At 46.6% G+C, this 19015-nt stretch overlaps 3 protein-coding genes across 7 annotated transcripts; 1 reads left to right on the forward strand and 2 right to left on the reverse strand.

Moving 5' to 3' along the window:
* Positions 1 to 3820: 3820 nt before the first annotated feature.
* tada3l (transcriptional adaptor 3 (NGG1 homolog, yeast)-like) lies at positions 3821 to 6523 on the reverse strand. Of its 2 annotated transcripts, none has more exons than XM_028999298.1 (9): positions 6398 to 6523; positions 6064 to 6315; positions 5742 to 5983; positions 5297 to 5402; positions 5084 to 5216; positions 4901 to 5004; positions 4723 to 4823; positions 4450 to 4641; positions 3821 to 4374 (listed from the first exon to the last, which is right to left on the reverse strand). In XM_028999298.1, the coding sequence occupies exons 1-9, from the start codon at positions 6455 to 6457 to the stop codon at positions 4182 to 4184; spliced, it is 1383 nt and encodes a 460-aa protein (XP_028855131.1). In that variant the 5' UTR covers positions 6458 to 6523; the 3' UTR covers positions 3821 to 4181. The 2 variants fall into 2 exon arrangements, with proteins under 2 accessions (XP_028855131.1, XP_028855132.1); XM_028999299.1 differs by having other exon boundaries at positions 6064 to 6299; positions 6398 to 6484.
* A 414-nt stretch (positions 6524 to 6937) lies between these two features.
* LOC114801243 (actin-related protein 2/3 complex subunit 4-like) lies at positions 6938 to 8632 on the forward strand. Its single transcript, XM_028999300.1, has 6 exons — positions 6938 to 7058; positions 7233 to 7351; positions 7443 to 7554; positions 7816 to 7911; positions 7990 to 8160; positions 8238 to 8632. The coding sequence occupies exons 1-6, from the start codon at positions 7056 to 7058 to the stop codon at positions 8241 to 8243; spliced, it is 507 nt and encodes a 168-aa protein (XP_028855133.1). The 5' UTR covers positions 6938 to 7055; the 3' UTR covers positions 8244 to 8632.
* Positions 8633 to 10561: 1929 nt separating this feature from the next.
* LOC114800403 (6-phosphofructo-2-kinase/fructose-2,6-bisphosphatase 4-like) lies at positions 10562 to 16835 on the reverse strand. Of its 4 annotated transcripts, none has more exons than XM_028997732.1 (14): positions 16626 to 16835; positions 15440 to 15556; positions 15271 to 15367; positions 15118 to 15184; positions 14729 to 14803; positions 14604 to 14660; positions 13016 to 13137; positions 12693 to 12900; positions 12465 to 12611; positions 12290 to 12394; positions 11339 to 11468; positions 11125 to 11187; positions 10974 to 11038; positions 10562 to 10899 (listed from the first exon to the last, which is right to left on the reverse strand). In XM_028997732.1, the coding sequence occupies exons 1-14, from the start codon at positions 16822 to 16824 to the stop codon at positions 10840 to 10842; spliced, it is 1512 nt and encodes a 503-aa protein (XP_028853565.1). In that variant the 5' UTR covers positions 16825 to 16835; the 3' UTR covers positions 10562 to 10839. The 4 variants fall into 4 exon arrangements, with proteins under 4 accessions (XP_028853565.1, XP_028853564.1, XP_028853563.1 ...); XM_028997731.1 differs by having other exon boundaries at positions 16590 to 16835; XM_028997730.1 differs by having other exon boundaries at positions 15271 to 15556.
* Between the last annotated feature and the right edge of the window lie 2180 nt (positions 16836 to 19015).

The raw sequence follows: 19015 nt of genomic DNA on the forward strand, positions 1-19015 counted from the left end.
TTCGCAGAAATGAGAGCCTCGTTCGTTCATTCGGTTCAAAACTGCAGCTTGATTCGTTCATTCAGTCGCAGAAATGAGAGCCTCGTTCGTTCATTCGGTTCAAAACTGCAGCTTGATTCGTTCATTATCAGTCGCAGAAATGAGAGCCTCGTTCCTTCATTCGGTTCAAAACTGCAGCTTGATTCGTTCATTCAGTCGCAGAAATGAGAGCCTCGTTCCTTCATTCCGTTCAAAAACTGCAGCTTGATTCGTTCATTCATTCGCAGAAATGAGAGCCTCGTTCGTTCATTCGGTTCAAAACTGCGAGTGATTCGTCATTCAGTCGCAGAAATGAGAGCCTCGTTCGTTCATTCGGTTCAAAACTGCAGCTTGATTCGTTCATTCAGTCCAGAAATGAGAGCCTCGTTCGTTCATTCGGTTCAAAACTGCAGCTTGATTCGTTCATTCAGTCGCAGAAATGAGAGCCTCGTTCGTTCATTTCGGTTCAAAACTGCAGCTTGATTCGTTCATTCAGTCGCAGAAATGAGAGCCTCGTTCGTTCATTTCGGTTTCAAAACTGCAGCTTGAGTTCGTTCATTCAGTCGCAGAAATGAGAGCCTCGTTCGTTCATTCGGTTCAAAACTGCAGCTTGATTCGTTCATTCAGTCGCAGAAATGAGAGCCTCGTTCGTTCATTCGGTTCAAAACCTGCAGCTTGATTCGTTCATTCAGTCGCAGAAATGAGAGCCCTCGTTCGTCATTCGGTTCAAAACTGCAAGCTTGATTCGTTCATTCAGTCGCAGAAATGAGAGCCTCGTTCGTTCATTCGGTTCAAAACTGCAGCTTGATTCGTCATCATTCAGTCGCAGAAATGAGAGCTTCGTTCCTGTCATTCGGTTTCAAAACTGCAGCTTGATTCGTTCATTCATTCGCAAGAAATGAGAGCCTCCGTTTCCGTTCCATTAGGTTCAAAACTGCAGCTTGATTCGTTCATTCAGTCGCAGAAATGAGAGCCTCGTTCGTTCCATTCGGTTCAAAACTGCCGCTTGATTCGTTCATTCAGTCGCAGAAATGAGAGCCTCGTTCGTTCATTCGGTTCAAAACTGCAGCTTGATTCGTTCATTCAGTCGCAGAAATGAGAGCCTCGTTCGTTCATTCGGTTCAAAACTGCAGCTTGATTCGTTCATTCATTCGCAGAAATGAGAGCCTCGTTCGTTCATTCGGTTCAAAACTGCAGCTTGATTCGTTCATTCAGTCGCAGAAATGAGAGCCTCGTTCCTTCATTCGGTTCAAAACTGCAGCTTGATTCGTTCATTCATTCGCAGAAATGAGAGCCTCGTTCGTTCATTCGGTTCAAAACTGCAGCTTGATTCGTTCATTCAGTCGCAGAAATGAGAGCCTCGTTCGTTCATTCGGTTCACAACTGCAGCTTGATTCGTTCATTCAGTCGCAGAAATGAGAGCCTCGTTCGTTCATTCGGTTCAAAACTGCAGCTTGATTCGTTCATTCAGTCGCAGAAATGAGAGCCTCGTTCCTTCATTCGGTTCAAAACTGCAGCTTGATTCGTTCATTCATTCGCAGAAATGAGAGCCTTGTTCGTTCATTCGGTTCAAAACTGCAGCTTGATTCGTTCATTCAGTCGCAGAAATGAGAGCCTCGTTCCTTCATTCGGTTCAAAACTGCAGCTTGATTCGTTCATTCATTCGCAGAAATGAGAGCCTCGTTCGTTCATTCGGTTCAAAACTGCAGCTTGATTCGTTCATTCATTCGCAGAAATGAGAGCCTCGTTCGTTCATTCGGTTCAAAACTGCAGCTTGATTCGTTCATTCAGTCGCAGAAATGAGAGCCTCGTTCCTTCATTCGGTTCAAAACTGCAGCTTGATTCGTTCATTCATTCGCAGAAATGAGAGCCTCGTTCGTTCATTCGGTTCAAAACTGCAGCTTGATTCGTTCATTCAGTCGCAGAAATGAGAGCCTCGTTCGTTCATTCGGTTCAAAACTGCAGCTTGATTCGTTCATTCAGTCGCAGAAATGAGAGCCTCGTTCGTTCATTCGGTTCAAAACTGCAGCTTGATTCGTTCATTCAGTCGCAGAAATGAGAGCCTCGTTCCTTCATTCGGTTCAAAACTGCAGCTTGATTCGTTCATTCATTCGCAGAAATGAGAGCCTCGTTCGTTCATTCGGTTCAAAACTGCAGCTTGATTCGTTCATTCAGTCGCAGAAATGAGAGCCTCGTTCGTTCATTCGGTTCAAAACTGCAGCTTGATTCGTTCATTCAGTCGCAGAAATGAGAGCCTCGTTCGTTCATTCGGTTCAAAACTGCAGCTTGATTCGTTCATTCAGTCGCAGAAATGAGAGCCTCGTTCGTTCATTCGGTTCAAAACTGCAGCTTGATTCGTTCATTCAGTCGCAGAAATTAGAGCCTCGTTCGTTCATTCGGTACAAACTGCAGCTTGATTCGTTCATTCAGTCGCAGAAATGAGAGCCTCGTTCGTTCATTCGGTTCAAAACTGCAGCTTGATTCGTTCATTCAGTCGCAGAAATGAGAGCCTCGTTCGTTCATTCGGTTCAAAACTGCAGCTTGATTCGTTCATTCAGTCGCAGAAATGAGAGCTTCGTTCCTTCATTCGGTTCAAAACTGCAGCTTGATTGTTCATTCATTCGCAGAAATGAGGAGCCTCGTTCGTTCATCGGTCAAAACTGCAGCTTGATTCGTTCATTCAGTCGCAGAAAATGAGAGCCTCGTTCGTTCATTCGGTTCAAAACTGCAGCTTGATTCGTTCATTCAGAATCGCAGAATGGAGAGCCTCGTTCGTTCATTCGGTTCAAAAACTGCAGCTTGATTCGTTCATTCAGTCGCAGAAAGAGAAATGAGAGCCTCGTTCGTTCATTCGGTTCAAAACTGCAGCTTGATTCGTTCATTCATTCGCAGAAATGAGAGCCCTCGTTCGTTCATTCGGTTTCAAAACTGCAGCTTGATTCGTTCATTCAGTCGCAGAAATGAGAGCCTCGTTCCTTCATTCGGTTTCAAAACTGCAGCTTGATTCGTTCATTCATTCGCAGAAATGAGAGCCTCGTTCGTTCATTCGGTTCAAAACTGCAAGCTTGATTCGTTCATTCAGTCGCAGAAATGAGAGCCTCGTTCGTTCATTCGGTTCAAAACTGCAGCTTGATTCGTTCATTCAGTCGCAGAAATGAGAGCCTCGTTCGTTCATTCGGTTCAAAACTGCAGCTTGATTCGTTCATTCAGTCGCAGAAATGAGAGCCTCGTTCCTTCATTCGGTTCAAAACTGCAGCTTGATTCGTTCATTCATTCGCAGAAATGAGAGCCTCGTTCGTTCATTCGGTTCAAAACTGCAGCTTGATTCGTTCATTCAGTCGCAGAAATGAGAGCCTCGTTCCTTCATTCGGTTCAAAACTGCAGCTTGATTCGTTCATTCAGTCGCAGAAATGAGAGCCTCGTTCGTTCATTCGGTTCAAAACTGCAGCTTGATTCGTTCATTCAGTCGCAGAAATGAGAGCCTCGTTCGTTCATTCGGTTCAAAACTGCAGCTTGATTCGTTCATTCAGTCGCAGAAATGAGAGCCTCGTTCGTTCATTCGGTTCAAAACTGCAGCTTGATTCGTTCATTCATTCGCAGAAATGAGAGCCTCGTTCCTTCATTCGGTTCAAAACTGCAGCTTGATTCGTTCATTCAGTCGCAGAAATGAGAGCCTCGTTCGTTCATTCGGTTCAAAACTGCAGCTTGATTCGTTCATTCATTCGCAGAAATGAGAGCCTCGTTCCTTCATTCGGTTACAGATCCTACAACGTTTTAATATTTCAACTGACCATGAGTTGGATGCTGAAACACGCATGAGCTTTATTGTACTACAATACAGAAACCTTGGCATTAATAAATCAGACACTTAAATACAACATGAAGAGAAACTGTACATCACAATGCTGTTTACTTATGATCGTATTAAAATGATCCAATAGTATTAAAACTAAAAAGATGTAACCATGCATGTTTATTCAATGCTGAATTATTTTTTGTGTTTTTATGCATGAATGCTGGTATTTAGTTGCATCTGGGCGTTCTTACAAAAAGGCAAATCATGGTACAATGATTGGCACCCAAGGGTGGCAGCATCTGGCATCAGTCACAGTAGTGTCATTTCACTGGCAGGTTGGTTTATTCAGTGTAAGACAAGCAGCAGGTCATCCATCCAGCAGCTTCAGAATGCTCTCACGCTCCTTCAGGGCCTTCCAGGCCTGGTCCTTCTCCTTCTTTGTGGGCGTGCGTTTCTTCTGCCTGGCAGCCATGATGCGCCGGAAGACCTCCATCACTTCGAGATCTGCCACCCGAACTCTCCGTCGAAGCTCCTGTTTGCGCATCTCCTCTCGAGCCCACCTGCGTAAATGGACAAAATAAATTCACATTCCAAGAATCAGATGTTCTGATGAAATTCACATCATGATATCTCACCGGAGAAGCTCTTGTTTGCGGGCGCGGTTATGGCCGCTCAGGGCCTTCAGTTCCGCTTGCCTCTTCTGCAACTCTGCAAGCACCTCGTCTTCAGACTCACCAGCGCCCCCCTGGCGCTCTTCAGAGTCCAGGAGACCCTGTGACACCAGTTCCTCTTTAATCCTCGCTTCCAGGGACCGAGTGTGTGGAACACTGCAGGAACGCACAACATGCGGTAAATTTACCAGAACAAGGCACACGGTGGATGTCTGGGGCTGATGTGGAGGACTTCACCTGAAAGCCTTGCCCTGACTGCGCGGCGACGTGCCGGCCCCATCATCCTTCCCTGGAATGTCCGGAATGGGGGAATCTTCCATGGGCGATATGATGTTCTCCTGCAAACAACACGGCCGTTACTCCAGGGGCCTGGTTACAGCTGAAGATACAGGTCCGTCCTGGCCCAACATCTGACCTCAACCAGTGCTTGTAACAGGCGTTGGGTCAGAGGGCCAAAGGGACAGCCATCTTCTGGAGGTTCGTGCTGGGCCTCCGACTTTTTGAGCAGGGCATCCACATCTGCAAAAATAGAATAAGTTTCCTGGCCCTCATGACCTTTAACCCATGTAAATGTGTCAGAATAACCCGGGGAAGTCACCCTTGGCGTCCAGCTCTGAAAGGGGTCCCATCATGCTCTTCTTCTTGTCGTTGGCCCTGGCTCCTTCCCTCTGTTCCTCCAGCAGGTCCTCCTGCGCCCAGCGCTGAGAATAATGCTTCCCCAAGGCAGGGATCTGGCAACACAGGAACCAGTCGGTTAAACCAGCCCGCCGCTCGTCTGTGAACGGCGCGACTTTATAAAATAAAGCAGCACCTTATGATATTCAGCCTCATCATCTGGGGCTTTGAGGAGTTCCTCGAGAACCTGAATCTCTTCGTTTGTGATGTCAGCACAGTATGGCTCTACTGAGGCCCAAAATCTGAAACACACAAATTTACATTTACAGCATTTACGAGACGCCCTTATCCAGAGCGACTTACAGTCAGTAGTTACAGGGACAGTCCCCCCCCCCGGAGACACTCAGGGTTAAGTGTCCTGCTCAGGGACACGATGGTAGTAAGTGGGGTTTGAACCCGGGTCGTCTGGTTCATAGGCGAGTTAGAAGTTACCACCCTATTAGAAGTTAGCAGTAATCCATCTGTGCATAATGATCCTGCTTTTTACCTGTTGGGAGCGTCGTTTTTGGGGTTGCGTAGGAGCTGCTTTTTACCTGTTGGGAGCGCTGTTTTTTTGGGGTTGCGTAGGAGCTGCTTTTTACCTGTTGGGAGCGTCGTTTTTGGGGTTGCGTGGGAGCTCCTGTGGGTCCTCGCCGTACTCTGGGACTTTGGGCTGCAGGTTTTTGGATTTGGGCCGGCCAGGTCCAGGTCCGGCCCCGTGGCTGCCCTTCCCATCCAGCTTCTGCTTCTTGGGCCTTGAATGTCGCGACGTGACGGACAGGTCCGAGTCCTTCGGCTTGGGGAACCTCTTGTCCCCCTTCTTGTCCTGCCAGTCCGTGAGAATCTGGGGAGACGAGAAGACAGCCGAGCGGCGTCAGGTCAGGCGGCCACACCGACGGCCAGTGGAACACGAAGCCTCCTCACCTGCCTCTGCTCCTCCAGAGCTCGGAGACGCCGGTTCGCGGAGGACAGCAGCGTCTCCAGCTCCAGCTGCAGGGTGTCCAGCTCCTCGATCCCGATCCCATCGTCCTCCGACCGGCCGAGGACGGCCGTGTAGCGCGGACACACCTTCACATGCTCCACGGGCTTGAAGTCGTAGTACTTGAGTGGCGGGCAGTCCTTCAACTCAGTCATGGTGTCCCTCGGCCTGCTGAACCGGGCTGGACAGCAGAGTTTCTGTCACAATATGAGGAATGTGAGCGAATTCCTGAGAGCACGTACACGCCAGTCCGGTTTAATTTGGCACCGCGGTATTTACCTCAGAGAAGGGGCATCCATTACCGCCGATACCATCTGAGGATGGGCGGGGGGCGGACATGAACCACCAGCCCCGGCGTCACATGTCCACACATAGGGATGTGAAACGCTGACGGAATCCAGCACGTACAGTCAAATATGAACTCGGGGGTCGTTTCAAACATACAGTTAAAAGCATAATATTCATTTGTTCGGGCAGCGCACCCCTGTGTATTTTTAAGTAATGGTCCCGTCTACGCACTGACGGCAGTGAACGTTGTACAAGCTCGGCAATGTTTATTAGAATTATTCGGTAGCTGCACAAAAATTAAAAATGTTTATGGCCTGCCCTTTATACAGAATATTTTGTCAGACTTTAGTATTTGATAGGTTGTAATATTGTAAAGTTGGTTACACGGTATTTTGCCGTGTTGTCGCCCTCATCGTCCCTCCACTGTATATTAATATAAATAGACATGATATATATTATTTTATATATATGTACGTGTTCATAGAGTCATGATTTAGGATGAAAGGTAGGAAAATGAGTGGATAAGATGGCGGGTGGCAGGACTACGTCATCTTCACCATCAAGCGATTGGCTGCCTGCGGGTAGTGGGCGTGGCCCGGAGCTGCGGGCGTGGCATGAACACTTCCGTCTTCTACGTTGAATACTGAAAATGGTGAGGGTCTCACATTATTCCCATATTCTGCTGTTTTTTGAATTCGTAACGTGATGAAAATGCAGCCTTCGTGTCGATAACGCGCAGCGAGTCGTTTTCTGTTTCTCCGAAAAGTGACATTAGATGGTGAGAGGCGCGCTAAACCCGAGGTGATGTGATGTCGTGTCTCTCCAGACAGCCACTCTGCGGCCCTACCTGAACGCGGTGCGGGCGACCCTGCAGGCGGCCCTGTGTCTTGAGAACTTCTCCTCCCAAGTGGTCGAGCGCCACAACAAGCCGGAGGTGGAGGTCAGGTGAGCAGTGTCTCCTGGGGAACTGTCCTGTCCTGTCCTGTCCCTGTCACTACTCTGCTTGCAGCTCATCTTTCGATATCTCTGCTTGCAGGAGCAGTAAAGAGCTGCTGCTGCAGCCGGTGGTGATCAGTCGTAATGAGAAGGAGAAGGTCCTGATCGAGGGCTCCATCAATTCAGTGCGAGTCAGCATCGCCGTCAAGCAGGTACGAGCTGTCCAGCCTTCTCTAGTCTGGATGTGACTGGTACTAGTAGTGACCAGGTTGGTGGTAGTAGCCTAGCGGGTTACACACTTGCCTGTGAACCAGAAGACCCAGGTTCAAATCCCACTTACTACCATCGTGTCCCTCAACAAGACACTTAACCCTGAGTGTCTCCAGGGGGGGACTGTCCCTGTAACTACAGATTGTAAGTCGCTCTGAATAAGGTCGTCTGGTAAATGCTCACATAACATATTGTCCTCACAGGCAGATGAGATCGAGAAGATCCTGTGCCATAAGTTCATGCGCTTCATGATGATGAGAGCTGAAAACTTCTTCATCTTGAGGAGGAAGCCGGTTGATGTGAGTAAAATAATTGCTTAAAATAACTGCAAACCAGGAAGATAAAAATACACAAGCACCTCCTTTTATTCTCACCAGGGTTACGACATCAGCTTCCTCATCACCAACTTCCACACAGAGCAGATGTACAAGCACAAGCTGGTGGACTTTGTCATTCACTTCATGGAGGAGATCGACAAAGAGATCAGTGAGATGAAGTTGTCGGTGAATGCCCGAGCTCGTATCGTCGCGGAGGAGTTCCTGAAAAATGTACTGCACACATCATGTTTTATTCATGTTCATGTTTTAAACTAAGATGCCCATAATTATGTGTTCTTGTCTTTCAGTTCTGAGGACGTGTGTTCTTACACCAAACAGCCAACATGGTCAGCGGGTTTAAGACTGATCAGGAAGAGCAAGAAAGCCGAACCACGAGACCAACTTGCTCCCTTCGCCTGCAGGAGGTTCCTGTGTCTCTAAACGTTCATTTCTGTACATAATAAACGAGCAAATAATATCACACTCGCCCAGAACCGCGCTGAGGAACAAGGCAGGTCCTTCAAGTCACCTTACGTTCCTACGGCCACACGGACCAACTGAATTATTAACTTTTTAACAGTAATTAGATTCTAGCAGCCATCATCACGATCGAAAAAAAGTTTATATTTTGACTTGTTTAAGATATTCAATATAACAATAATTAAAAAACCCACATCAGTGTAATTGTTCCTTTTTCTATACACTCACGTCTACTGTTGTCATTTTCAGTTGTATTTCTTTTCATAAAGAATAATAGAGCGAGGAATCAGATTTTATGAAGACACACGACACTGCTGCCATTCATTTTTATTCATATCTTTACAAACTCAGCAGATAACCAGTTACTTACAAGGTGAAACTAACATTTGAATATTTCAACCAGGTCTGATTCCATTAAACATGAATGATTTTTATCAAAATACTTTACTTTACTTGGAAGGCACTTTGATCCAAGAGCTAGACACCAGCAATTCTCATTCGTCCCTCCAAAAAGGAACAACCCATTTTAGAAAATGGTATTTTTAATATCGGAATAAAATATTTCCACAAATAGTCACATACATCTTCCTGATTATTCCTTGTTCCTCAAAAAGATTGTGAGTTACACAAACTAAGAGCCCTGATAAGGCCTAACTTGTCAAGAATAGAACATGCTGGGAATTGTTAAGTGCTAGAATTATTTTTTTTTGTGTGTGTGTGTGTGTTGGATTCGTCTGAAATACTTTTTGAACAAGTGGGTTTTCAACTGCTTTTTAAAGGTGGTAGTAGTCCCAACTAGTGGAATGGAGCAGGACAAGTTGTTCCACCAGCCAGGGACAACAAAGGAGAACAGAGTGGATTGGTGTCGGGGAGACCCCGTGAAAAGGGAATTTTTCGTTTGCAAATCTGAGAGGACGTGCGGGAGTGTAGCTGGCTAAATAACTAAATAAATAACCACTTTCTTCAAAGTACTTTTATTGAAACAACATTACAACTTTTAACTGTTAGAGCTTGCGCACGGTGACACGTGTCCTCTGTATTTAAGAGGGCAGTGGTGGCCTAGCAGTTAAGGAAGAGCCCCCGTAATCAGAAGGTGTCCGGTTCAAATCCAAGGTGCGACTGAGGTGCCACTGAGCAAAGCACCGTCCCCACACACTGGTCTGTCATGGTGCCCACTGCTCACTCAGGGTGATGGGTTAAATGCAGAGGACAATTTTCACTGTGTGCACCGTGTGCTGTGCTGCTGTGTATCACATGTGACAATCGCTTCACTTTCACTTTAACGTCACCCTTGGTGAGCAGTGGGCAGCCATGACAGGCAAAATAAATAAATGTGTCCCTCCAAAAAGGGACAACCCATTTAGACATTTTTAATATTGGAATAAAATATTTCCACAAATAGCCACATACATGTTCCTGATAATTCCTCAAAAAAAGACCAGACTGTAGATGAGCAGAAATGATGCTGAACCATCGTGTTCCACTGAGGACCCAGGGCAGCATCATCCACAACTTCTCTTCTTCTCTCACAAACACGTCACCACAGATACCACCCAGACCAGACCAGGCGTCCAAGGTCAGATGGGAGCGTCCCAGAAGAGAGTTAGTGCAGGTTGGTCAGATGGACCTCTAGTCAACTGAATGTTCCAGAAAATGGTTAAATACGAAACATGGTGACAAGACAAAACTACTTTAGGGACTTTTCTCTAATGTAAATCTTCACTGATTTTTTATTTATTTATTTTTTAAAGTGAAGTGATTGTCACATGTGATGCACAGCAGCACAGCACACGATGCACACAGTGAAAATTGTCCTCTGCATTTAACCCACCACCCTGAGTGAGCAGTAGGCAGCCATGACAATGGTTACAAAATGGAGTCTAGATTATAATATTTATATATACAGTACAGGCCAAAGGTTTGGAGACACCTTCTCATTCAACGTGTTTTCTGTATTTTCATGACCATTTATGTTGGTAGATTCTCACTGAAGGCATCAAAACTAAGAACATATATGGAGTTATGTACTGTATATAATATGAAGCTTGTGCACAGACAGTGAAAGTGAAGTGATTGTCATTGTGAAACACAGTGAATTGTGTCCTCTGTATTCAAGCAGCGAGAAACCTTACTGGCCCCAAAACAGAAAGAATTCATAATTCAGGACCCACATCCATATTTATTTCATCATCATTGACAGAAATCATGAAGATATGAAAATGTACTTTACAATAGTAGGTTAAAGAAATATGAACCTTATCAGACATGATTCATTTCCACCAATAAACATTAATAAAGGGGATTCTGGCCCGATCTCCATTCTCTCGCTCTGCTGCAGCAGAATGACCGAGAGATGACACGCCTGGCACCCAGACAGCCGGGCGAATCGTTAAACTGGATTCCAGTTAATCACCACAACTTTACTCCAGATCACAGGTGAGCCGGGACCGTCTTCAGAGCCTCGTCTGCCATCCGAGAGACATCAACGTTCTGTACCAATGACAAAAAGATGGCGTCAGCCAGTCCAGTGTGGCGCCGCGTGGGGGCGTGGTAATGAAACGTACCTCAGGCTTGTCCCTGTGGGTGTTCACCGCATCCACGTTTAAGCAGACGGACTCCACCTTACAGCCTGTGGAGGGAAACGGAAGACAAGATCAAGCAGCTGCTACAGAACATCCTGTTCTTCAAGGGGAAACATCTCGAGTGCAGCTTTACCGTAGGCCACGGGCGTGAGTTTCAGAACCGCGTGCAAAGGACACTTGAGATACGGAAGCTCCTCTGGGGGACAGGAAATAAGAACGTTAATTCAAACAAACCCATGGCCTGTTGTGGAGCATCTGGGGCTGCATGGTGCACACTGTACGTTTCAGGAATCCAGAAAACATATAAATGACGAGAACTTCATGCAACTCTAATGAATGATGCAGACCAGCAGACTTGTCCAGGAAGTAGGCCAGCAGGCAGCGCATGACGGCCTGGTGACAGATGACCAGGACATTCTCCTGGCGCTCCAGCTCCATGATGACCGGCTCCAGCCGCTGCACCAGGTCCTCGTACGACTGCAGCAGGACGAGAAACAAGCTGGGACCCGTCTGTCTACAACAGGGGTGGGCAAACTATGGCCCGCGGGCCACATCCGGACCGTCGGTCATTTTATTCTGGCCCGCTGAACATTATTTCAGGAATTCTGAACCAAAGTCATAATTATGACTGTATCCTGTAATGCCTGGCGCTCCACCAGGTGGCGCATTAGGCACAGATGGTGTTTTTACACCGATTTGCACGGTAAATCACGTGTCACAGTCACGTCACATGACTATGTTAATAAATGTATTCTACATGTCATCTTGACAAAGTAAAAGACCTGTGTGTATGCAGATAAGATATTGTACAAGATGGTAGCCAATTTTTTACTTACTGACTAGGCTACTAGCACCCTGGAGATGCCCACCTACCCTAAACTGAGTTTAACCCCCATATAACACACATCTCAACATGCAACACTCGACTATTTACATCCAGTCAGCTCATTTCCGGATCTGAAGGCTGATCAGGAACACAGTTCCCACTTAAAATGTAAATATTAACACTGTAGTGCCCTTTTTTATGTTTATGTCTGCATCCGGTGCTGGCCCGGCCCGTCTGACAAATTTTAAAAGTCAATGTGGCCCCTGAGCTTAAAAGTTTGGCATCCCTGGTTTACACACATCACATGAAAAATGAGGTTCTGACCAATTAATAATTATTCAGATTACTGTAAATGGTGACATTTAGAAATTTGAAGGCATGACTTTAATAGTCTTTAAAATGCCAAATTCCCTCCCAGCTGCTGCCAGACCGAAGAAGTAAAACTGGAGTCAGCCAGCCAGTCTGGACTCACCTCGCCTTTAGGATATCGGTACCGATATTTGTCTTGGTCCCGCAGGGCGAACTCCAGAGGGTAATGTTCCTGGATCTCCTCGTACATCATCTCTTCACAGACACCCTACAATTAGAGGAAGACCAGATTCCAGAAGGCGGACAGACATGAGGAAAGGGCGGAGAGAGAAACTCACTGCATCGATCTCATTCAGCGCCTTCCACTGTTCGTACGGGACGTGCAGAGATTCGGCCGTCTGGATGGTCCTCTTCATCTGACTGGTCCATACCTTCAGGTCGCTGATGTTCTGCTCCTCAATGAAGCACCGTAAGCATTTGGCGAACTGGCCGGTGTGAGATAACCCAGACTGGTGAGGAGGATTCATCCTGGATGAAGAGTTTTGTGGATTAAATTGTGAACCAACCTCCTTCCCTCTGGAGGACAGGCCAGAGTCCCCACCGATGCGGCCCTTCAGGTTCAGCTCGCTCTCCCCATGTCGGCACAGGTAGATGGAGCGGGGCGTGATGTGGATGTTCATGAGGTAGTACACGATGCGGCTCTGCACGTGGTCCAGCACCCGGTTGACCAGGTAGCGGCTGCCCACGTCAATGATCTTGATGTAGGAGAGCTCCCTGCGCCAGAGACAAAAAAAAAAAGGAATTTGAAATGTGTTACATGAACCAGAGAAAATGTCCGGGTCCGGCCGTCATAACTCTCCTCCACAAATCACACCATGCAGCAGCTCACCGGTCCAGAACCTCGTCTAGGGTCTGATAGGAGTTCTCATAGCACTTGATCCTCTTCATGAAGTCCTCCACAGCCTCGTCAGAATTGCAGTGGGTGTAGTCTGGACTCCCCAGCTTCACTTGCTGAGGGAGCCGGACGGGGAAAAAAAAAGAAGCGAAGAACCAAGAAAAAAGAAGCGAAGGGGAGCTGTTATGCTGATTTTGTTGGTGAATAACAAGTACACTCCTCAAAAAATAAAGGGAACACAAGATGGAGGTCCATGGAGGTCTGGATTTGGAGTCACACTCAAAATTAAAGTGGAAAAACACACTACAGGCTGATCCAACTTTGATATAATAAGTTTAAAACAAGTCGAAGTGAGGTTCAGCAGTGTGTGTGGCGTCCACGTGCCTGTACATGGCGTTGGTGGATGGAGTGAGACATGATGTCCCAGATGTGCTCAGTTAAATTCAGGTCTGGGGAACGGGCGGGAGAGTCCATCAGTACTTCGTCCTGCAGGAACTACTGACACTCCAGACACATGAGGTCTAGATTTTATCTCGCATTAGGAAGAACCAGGACCAACCGTACCAGCATATGGTCTCACAATGAGTCTGAGGATCTCATCTCGGTACCTAATGGCTTTCAGGCTTCCTCTGGTGAGCACGTGGAGTGAAGAGTTAACACCAACCCGGTCATGCTGGAGGATGTTGCAGGCAGCAGAACGTTCTCCACGCCGTCTCCACTCTGTCACATGTGCTGAGTGTGAACCTGCTTTCATCTGTGAAGAGCACAGGGCGCCAGTGGCGAATTTGCCAATCTTGGTGTTCTCTGGCAAATGCCAAACGTGCTGCACGGTGTTGGGCTGTAAGCACAACCCCCACCTGTGGACGTCGGGCCCTCGTACCACCCTCTGTTTCTAACCGTTTGGGCAGACACATGCGCAGTAGGACAGTGGTGGTCTAGCGGGTAAGGAAGAGGACCCGTTATTGGAAGGTTGCCGGTTCGGATCCAGAGCTGCTGAGGTGCCACTGAGCAAAGCACCGTCCCCACACGCTGCTTCCCGGGCGCCTGTCATGGCACCTGCTCGCATTGATGTTCCATCCAGGATGAGCTGCACTACCTGAGCCACTTGTGTGGGTTGTAGTCTCCGTCTCATGCTACACCAGAGTGAAAGCACCGCCAGCATTCAAAAGTGACCAAAACATCAGCCAGAAAGCCCAGGAAGTGAGAAGTGGTCTGTGGTCACCACCTGCAGGACCACGCCTTTAAGGCCAGTGGTTAAGGAAGCGGCCCCGTAATCAGGTTGCCGGTTCGAATCCCGATCCGCCAAGGTGCCACTGAGCAAAGCACCGTCCCCACACACTGCTCCCCGGGCGCCTGTCATGGTGCCCACTGCTCACTCAGGGTGATGGTCAAATGCAGAGGACAAATTTCACTGTGTGCACCGTGTGCTGTGCTGCTGTGAATCAGTTTGTTTTCACAGGAGTGTGATTGACTTGGAGGTACATTCTTGTTGTTTAAATGTTCCCCTTTATTTTTTGGAGCGGTGAATTTTATAAAAGCAATAAACCGTGACGTGACTTTCCGGTCAAAATGAGTGACTTACCACAATGTTTTCCGCAATGACGTCCGGGTCTTCACACACCAACTCCACAAAAAACACCTGCGAGACGACAGCAGCGCATCAGTGGAGGAGCGATGAAGTAAAACCATCCCTGCAGAGCGCAGCACCTTAAAGCCATTCTGTTCTGCAAACTGGACGATGATGTCCCTCCGCTCGCGGGTCGTGTTCGTAGCGTCGAAGACCTGGTGAGAGAGCAGCGGCCACGTGGTGTTACACTTCAAACACTGGAGAAAAATGTCGAATCGAGGGCCGAGGAGCAAGAAACAAAAAGGATCGTGTTTTCATATTTTAACAGGACATGGAGGAAGGTTTTCATTTCAAAAAAACTTCTTCTGTGCGTTTGGTTTTCGTGTAATAACTCATTTCATCCGTAAATCTCATAATCACCCAAAACACCCGTCTGCTTCTCAGCCCTCCATCGGTTATGGAGCGTCTGGAAATGAATTCCAGCATGTCACTGCATGACATGGGAACCACCATGAAGGGGACAACTCACCGCGACTTGTCCTCCTTCCTTGGTCAAATACTGCTGGACATCGTTCAGCGCCGCAGAAGCGCACTGTCTGCAGAGAAACAGAAATGGACGTTTCACCGGTCCGACCAGGCTCGTCAGAACGTTCTTCAAGGAACCTCGGAGTTAAGAGCTCACTTCCTGATCTTAAGGCCTTCCTCATTATCTGGACGAAAGAACTCAAAGTTCTTGTAGATCTTCACACACTCCCGCCGGTACTGTCCAACGTTGAACTCTGGGAAGAGAGAAGAGGGTGTTTGAGACGCCGGACATACGTACCGTGCTGGCCGTGGAACGGAGAGGATACCTCGAGTCGGGACGCCGATCCAGTTGAGGTAGCGTGTGAGCTTCTTGGAGATGTACGTCTTGCCCCTGGCAGGAAGACCCACGGTGACGATGACCGTGGGGCAGTTGGTCATGCACACTGGCCGGGAGAAACAGACAGAGGTGTGAAATTAGCATCACAGAGGACCGGCAACTCTTATTCTCAGGTTGGATATTTAAATAGAAGTTGGCTGTGGGATGTTAGACATTTCATTCACAAAGAAAGGAGCAAAAAAAAAATCCTGTATATCCTGAACAAAACTACCGATCACATTCCGAAAATCTCACATCTGACGATGAAATATTGGATGCATAAACAACAACAACATTTATATCGCGCATAATCACACACAGTACATCTCAATGGGCTTTGACAGGCCCTACAGTTGACCCTAACACTTAAACCTTCTGCACACAAGGAAAAACTCCACTAAAAAGGAAGAAAAACAGAAAGGAAGAAATGTTGGGAAGGAGTGATACAGAGTGGGACCCCCTTCCAGGGTAGAGGGAGCCTGCAAGAGGAGTCAGTGCAGGGCTGGGGATGGTTTGTACAATAATAGAAAATGTTGTAGAGATGGAGAAGTCCGAAATGGACAATGGCGGAAACTTAAAGAGCGATTATTAATTATAAATACAGAACGCGCACGTGATGCTCGTGTCTTAATAAATAAAGTAATACATAAGCGGCGCGTGTCTTAATATATAAAGTAATAAATAAGCGGCGCGTGTCTTAATAAATAAAGTAATAAATAAGCGGCGCGTGTCTTAATAAATAAAGTAATAAATAAGCGGGGCGTGTCTTAATAAATAAAGTAATAAATAAGCGGCGCGTGTCTTAATAAATAAAGTAATAAATAAGCGGGGCGTGTCTTAATAATAAAGTAATAAATAAGCGGCGCGTGTCTTAATAAATAAAGTAATAAATAAGCGGCGCGTGTCTTAATAAATAAAGTAATAAATAAGCGGGGCGTGTCTTAATAAATAAAGTAATAAATAAGCGGGGCGTGTCTTAATAAATAAAGTAATAAATAAGCGGCGCGTGTCTTAATAAATAAAGTAATAAATAAGCGGCGCGTGTCTTAATAAATAAAGTAATAAATAAGCGGCGCGTGTCTTAATATATAAAGTAATACCGCGAGAGAGGAAATTCGTGTCTCCTCGCCACGCACCCTTCCTCTGGAAGATGTGCTTCTCCGGAAGGCCGTTTTTGCAGGGCATCCATATTTTCTTCAGCGGGTTCTGGGTGAGTTCCCGCGGCGCGGCGGAGCCCGGTGGCCGCTCTGGACCGTCTTCCATGGAGCTGCTGAAACCGAGAGTCCCCGGTCCCGGTCCACACGCTTCCTGGAGCAGCAGCGGGAATACCGCCATGTACCGAATACAGGCGCAGCAGCGGGAATACCGACAAGTACAGAATACAGGCGCAGCAGCGGAAATACCGCCATGTACCGAATACAGGCGCAGCAGCGGAAATACCGCCATGTACCAAATACAGGCGCAGCAGCGGGATACCGACACGCTTAGAATACAGGCGCAGCAGCGGGAATACCGGATGTTGTATATAATCAAATCATATATGCACAAAATGACAACCATTCCAGATTACTGAGATAATACAGGTTTACATTAAGTGTAATTTTGATACGGTAAGGTGGTGTTTTACTAAGAAAAAATTATTGACAAAGAAATAATGATTTAAGCCAAACTGATCGATGCAACAAATGAATCAGCCCAGTACTTTTTATTAGTTATTATCCTGTTCTGTTAGTTCAGTAACAATGGTTTTCTGCTTAAATAAAGTCATTGCAAAAGGTTTTCTAGTAATCTAGTAAAACGTTGCATTCGGAAACCCAGCATCATTCCACTGGAACTGAAGACTGATACTTTCTCTACATTTCAGCAGATATTCCATAATTAACAGCTTCCAGAGTCCTTTACAACATGGATGAAAGTGTGGACAGGAGTTCTGGATATCAATTAAAAACTGAGGATATTTACATTTACAGCATTTGCCAGACGCTCTTATCCAGATTGACTTACAATCAGTGGGGTTTGAACCTGGGTCTTCTGGTTCATAGGCAAGTTTGTTACCCGCCAGGCTACTATCATATTTCTGTTTGAACAGCATTGTAACAATATCCATGCTTCATGCACTGATATTTATTCGCATGTGTTAATAAATGAATATTATATATATTATGTCTAGCGGGCATGGAAGGCTAACCCCATGACCTCCATCTGAGTGGACTGTGGAGAGAAGGTCAGCTTTACTTTTTTCTTCCAGACCAGTGACCAGCGTCCAGAACCAGGTTCTAGTTCCCACCACGCCTGACCTCACAGGGAACTGGGATTCCGGGCCACCTCCAAAATAAACCATATAAGCTTTTCTGTACGATTGATTGATTGATTTCCTCCTGATCAGTGCAATAAAACACGCGCCTTGACCATCCTGATCATCATAATAATGAACATGGATCCTTACCCGCCCTGTCCCGGTTCTGAACGCTCCCCCGCATCCTCCTGCTGGGTGGCTGGTGGCACGAAGTAAAAATACAGCCAGTCCATGCGGAGCCGTGGGGTGACGTCACATCTGGCAGGAAGAAGGACTTTTCTCTCTTCTTACTTTATTCAGATGTATGTATTTCTAAATATGCTACTTTAACTATGTACAGTCCAAGCAGGGTGGTGCAGGATATAAATCTTGAATCCCCTTGAGAGATGGAGCTATTGAACTCTGTGACGTTCCCACGTTTTAGAAAGTAGTATAAAGTTCAGCGAAAACACTAATCAATGGGAAACAGGTCACTGCATGAATTCCCTTTACAATTAGCCAAACTGCGGATGAATATTTGTTTGTCTAAAGCCAGACGTATGATTAATGATAGGCGTGTATGAAACTCCACAGTAATGATGGATGAGAAGAAAATCCCTGTCCGTCATGGGCCGGAATGCTCCAGCTATTCTGGTCTTATCATCGCCTCTGATGAGAATGGCCTGGATAGGGAGTGGAGGAGCCACATTCATGCAGCAGCCATTTCACCACTGTGTACACAAGACTCTACTCTGATCTTTAGTAAAATCCATTTTATATGCCAGTTTTGGGCTGAATATCGGCCATTACAACATGGTATCGTGATAATTGGTGTATACAGGCTGAGCATATTCGTCCAGGTCCTGATAATTAATCTGTTGTGGGAGCTTGTAGGAAATGATCCGAACGTTGTGAGCTACACCCTCACCCCGTCAGAGGCATCTCCACAGAAACCAAACAGCAGAGCCTGAAAACCATGATCCAGGGATGGCCGCAGTGGGTGACCAGTCCATTAGAAACATGCTTGGGGGAGGGTGGTCACACACAATAGACATCGGGACTGTTCCATCCATTCTTGTGTGTATCTGTGTTTTCTTCAGTTTTTCTGTGTGTGCTGTTTTTAGGAAGCAGAAGTGGTTTTTTGGTGTCTGTTGCAGAAATGGTTTCATGCCCAGTCGAAACATCACTTGCAACACAATGTGGCTGAGCTGGTTTCACCAAATGACACAGCATGAGGAGGATGTTGCGTAA

The sequence above is a fragment of the Denticeps clupeoides genome, chromosome 12 (genome assembly GCF_900700375.1).
Source record: "Denticeps clupeoides chromosome 12, fDenClu1.1, whole genome shotgun sequence".
NCBI classification, from domain to species: domain Eukaryota; kingdom Metazoa; phylum Chordata; class Actinopteri; order Clupeiformes; family Denticipitidae; genus Denticeps; species Denticeps clupeoides.

What these genes read in the sequence shown, in the direction of transcription:
- LOC114800403 (XM_028997729.1), bottom strand. Translation starts at nt 16,824, where the DNA reads ATGGCGGTATTCCCGCTGCTGCTCCAGGAAGCGTGTGGACCGGGACCG. An exon ending in CAGAACAGAATGGCTTTAAG is followed by an intron (nt 14,661 to 14,728) that starts GTGCTGCGCTCT and finishes GTCGTCTCGCAG; the next exon opens with GTGTTTTTTGTGGAGTTGGT. An exon ending in CGCTGAATGAGATCGATGCA is followed by an intron (nt 12,395 to 12,464) that starts GTGAGTTTCTCT and finishes CTCTAATTGTAG; the next exon opens with GGTGTCTGTGAAGAGATGAT.
- tada3l (XM_028999298.1), bottom strand. Translation starts at nt 6,457, where the DNA reads ATGTCCGCCCCCCGCCCATCCTCAGATGGTATCGGCGGTAATGGATGC. An exon ending in TGTTACAAGCACTGGTTGAG is followed by an intron (nt 4,824 to 4,900) that starts GTCAGATGTTGG and finishes TGTTGTTTGCAG; the next exon opens with GAGAACATCATATCGCCCAT. An exon ending in AGTCAGGGCAAGGCTTTCAG is followed by an intron (nt 4,642 to 4,722) that starts GTGAAGTCCTCC and finishes GCGTTCCTGCAG; the next exon opens with TGTTCCACACACTCGGTCCC.
- LOC114801243 (XM_028999300.1), top strand. An exon ending in AAGCCGGAGGTGGAGGTCAG is followed by an intron (nt 7,352 to 7,442) that starts GTGAGCAGTGTC and finishes CTCTGCTTGCAG; the next exon opens with GAGCAGTAAAGAGCTGCTGC. An exon ending in TGAGGAGGAAGCCGGTTGAT is followed by an intron (nt 7,912 to 7,989) that starts GTGAGTAAAATA and finishes TATTCTCACCAG; the next exon opens with GGTTACGACATCAGCTTCCT.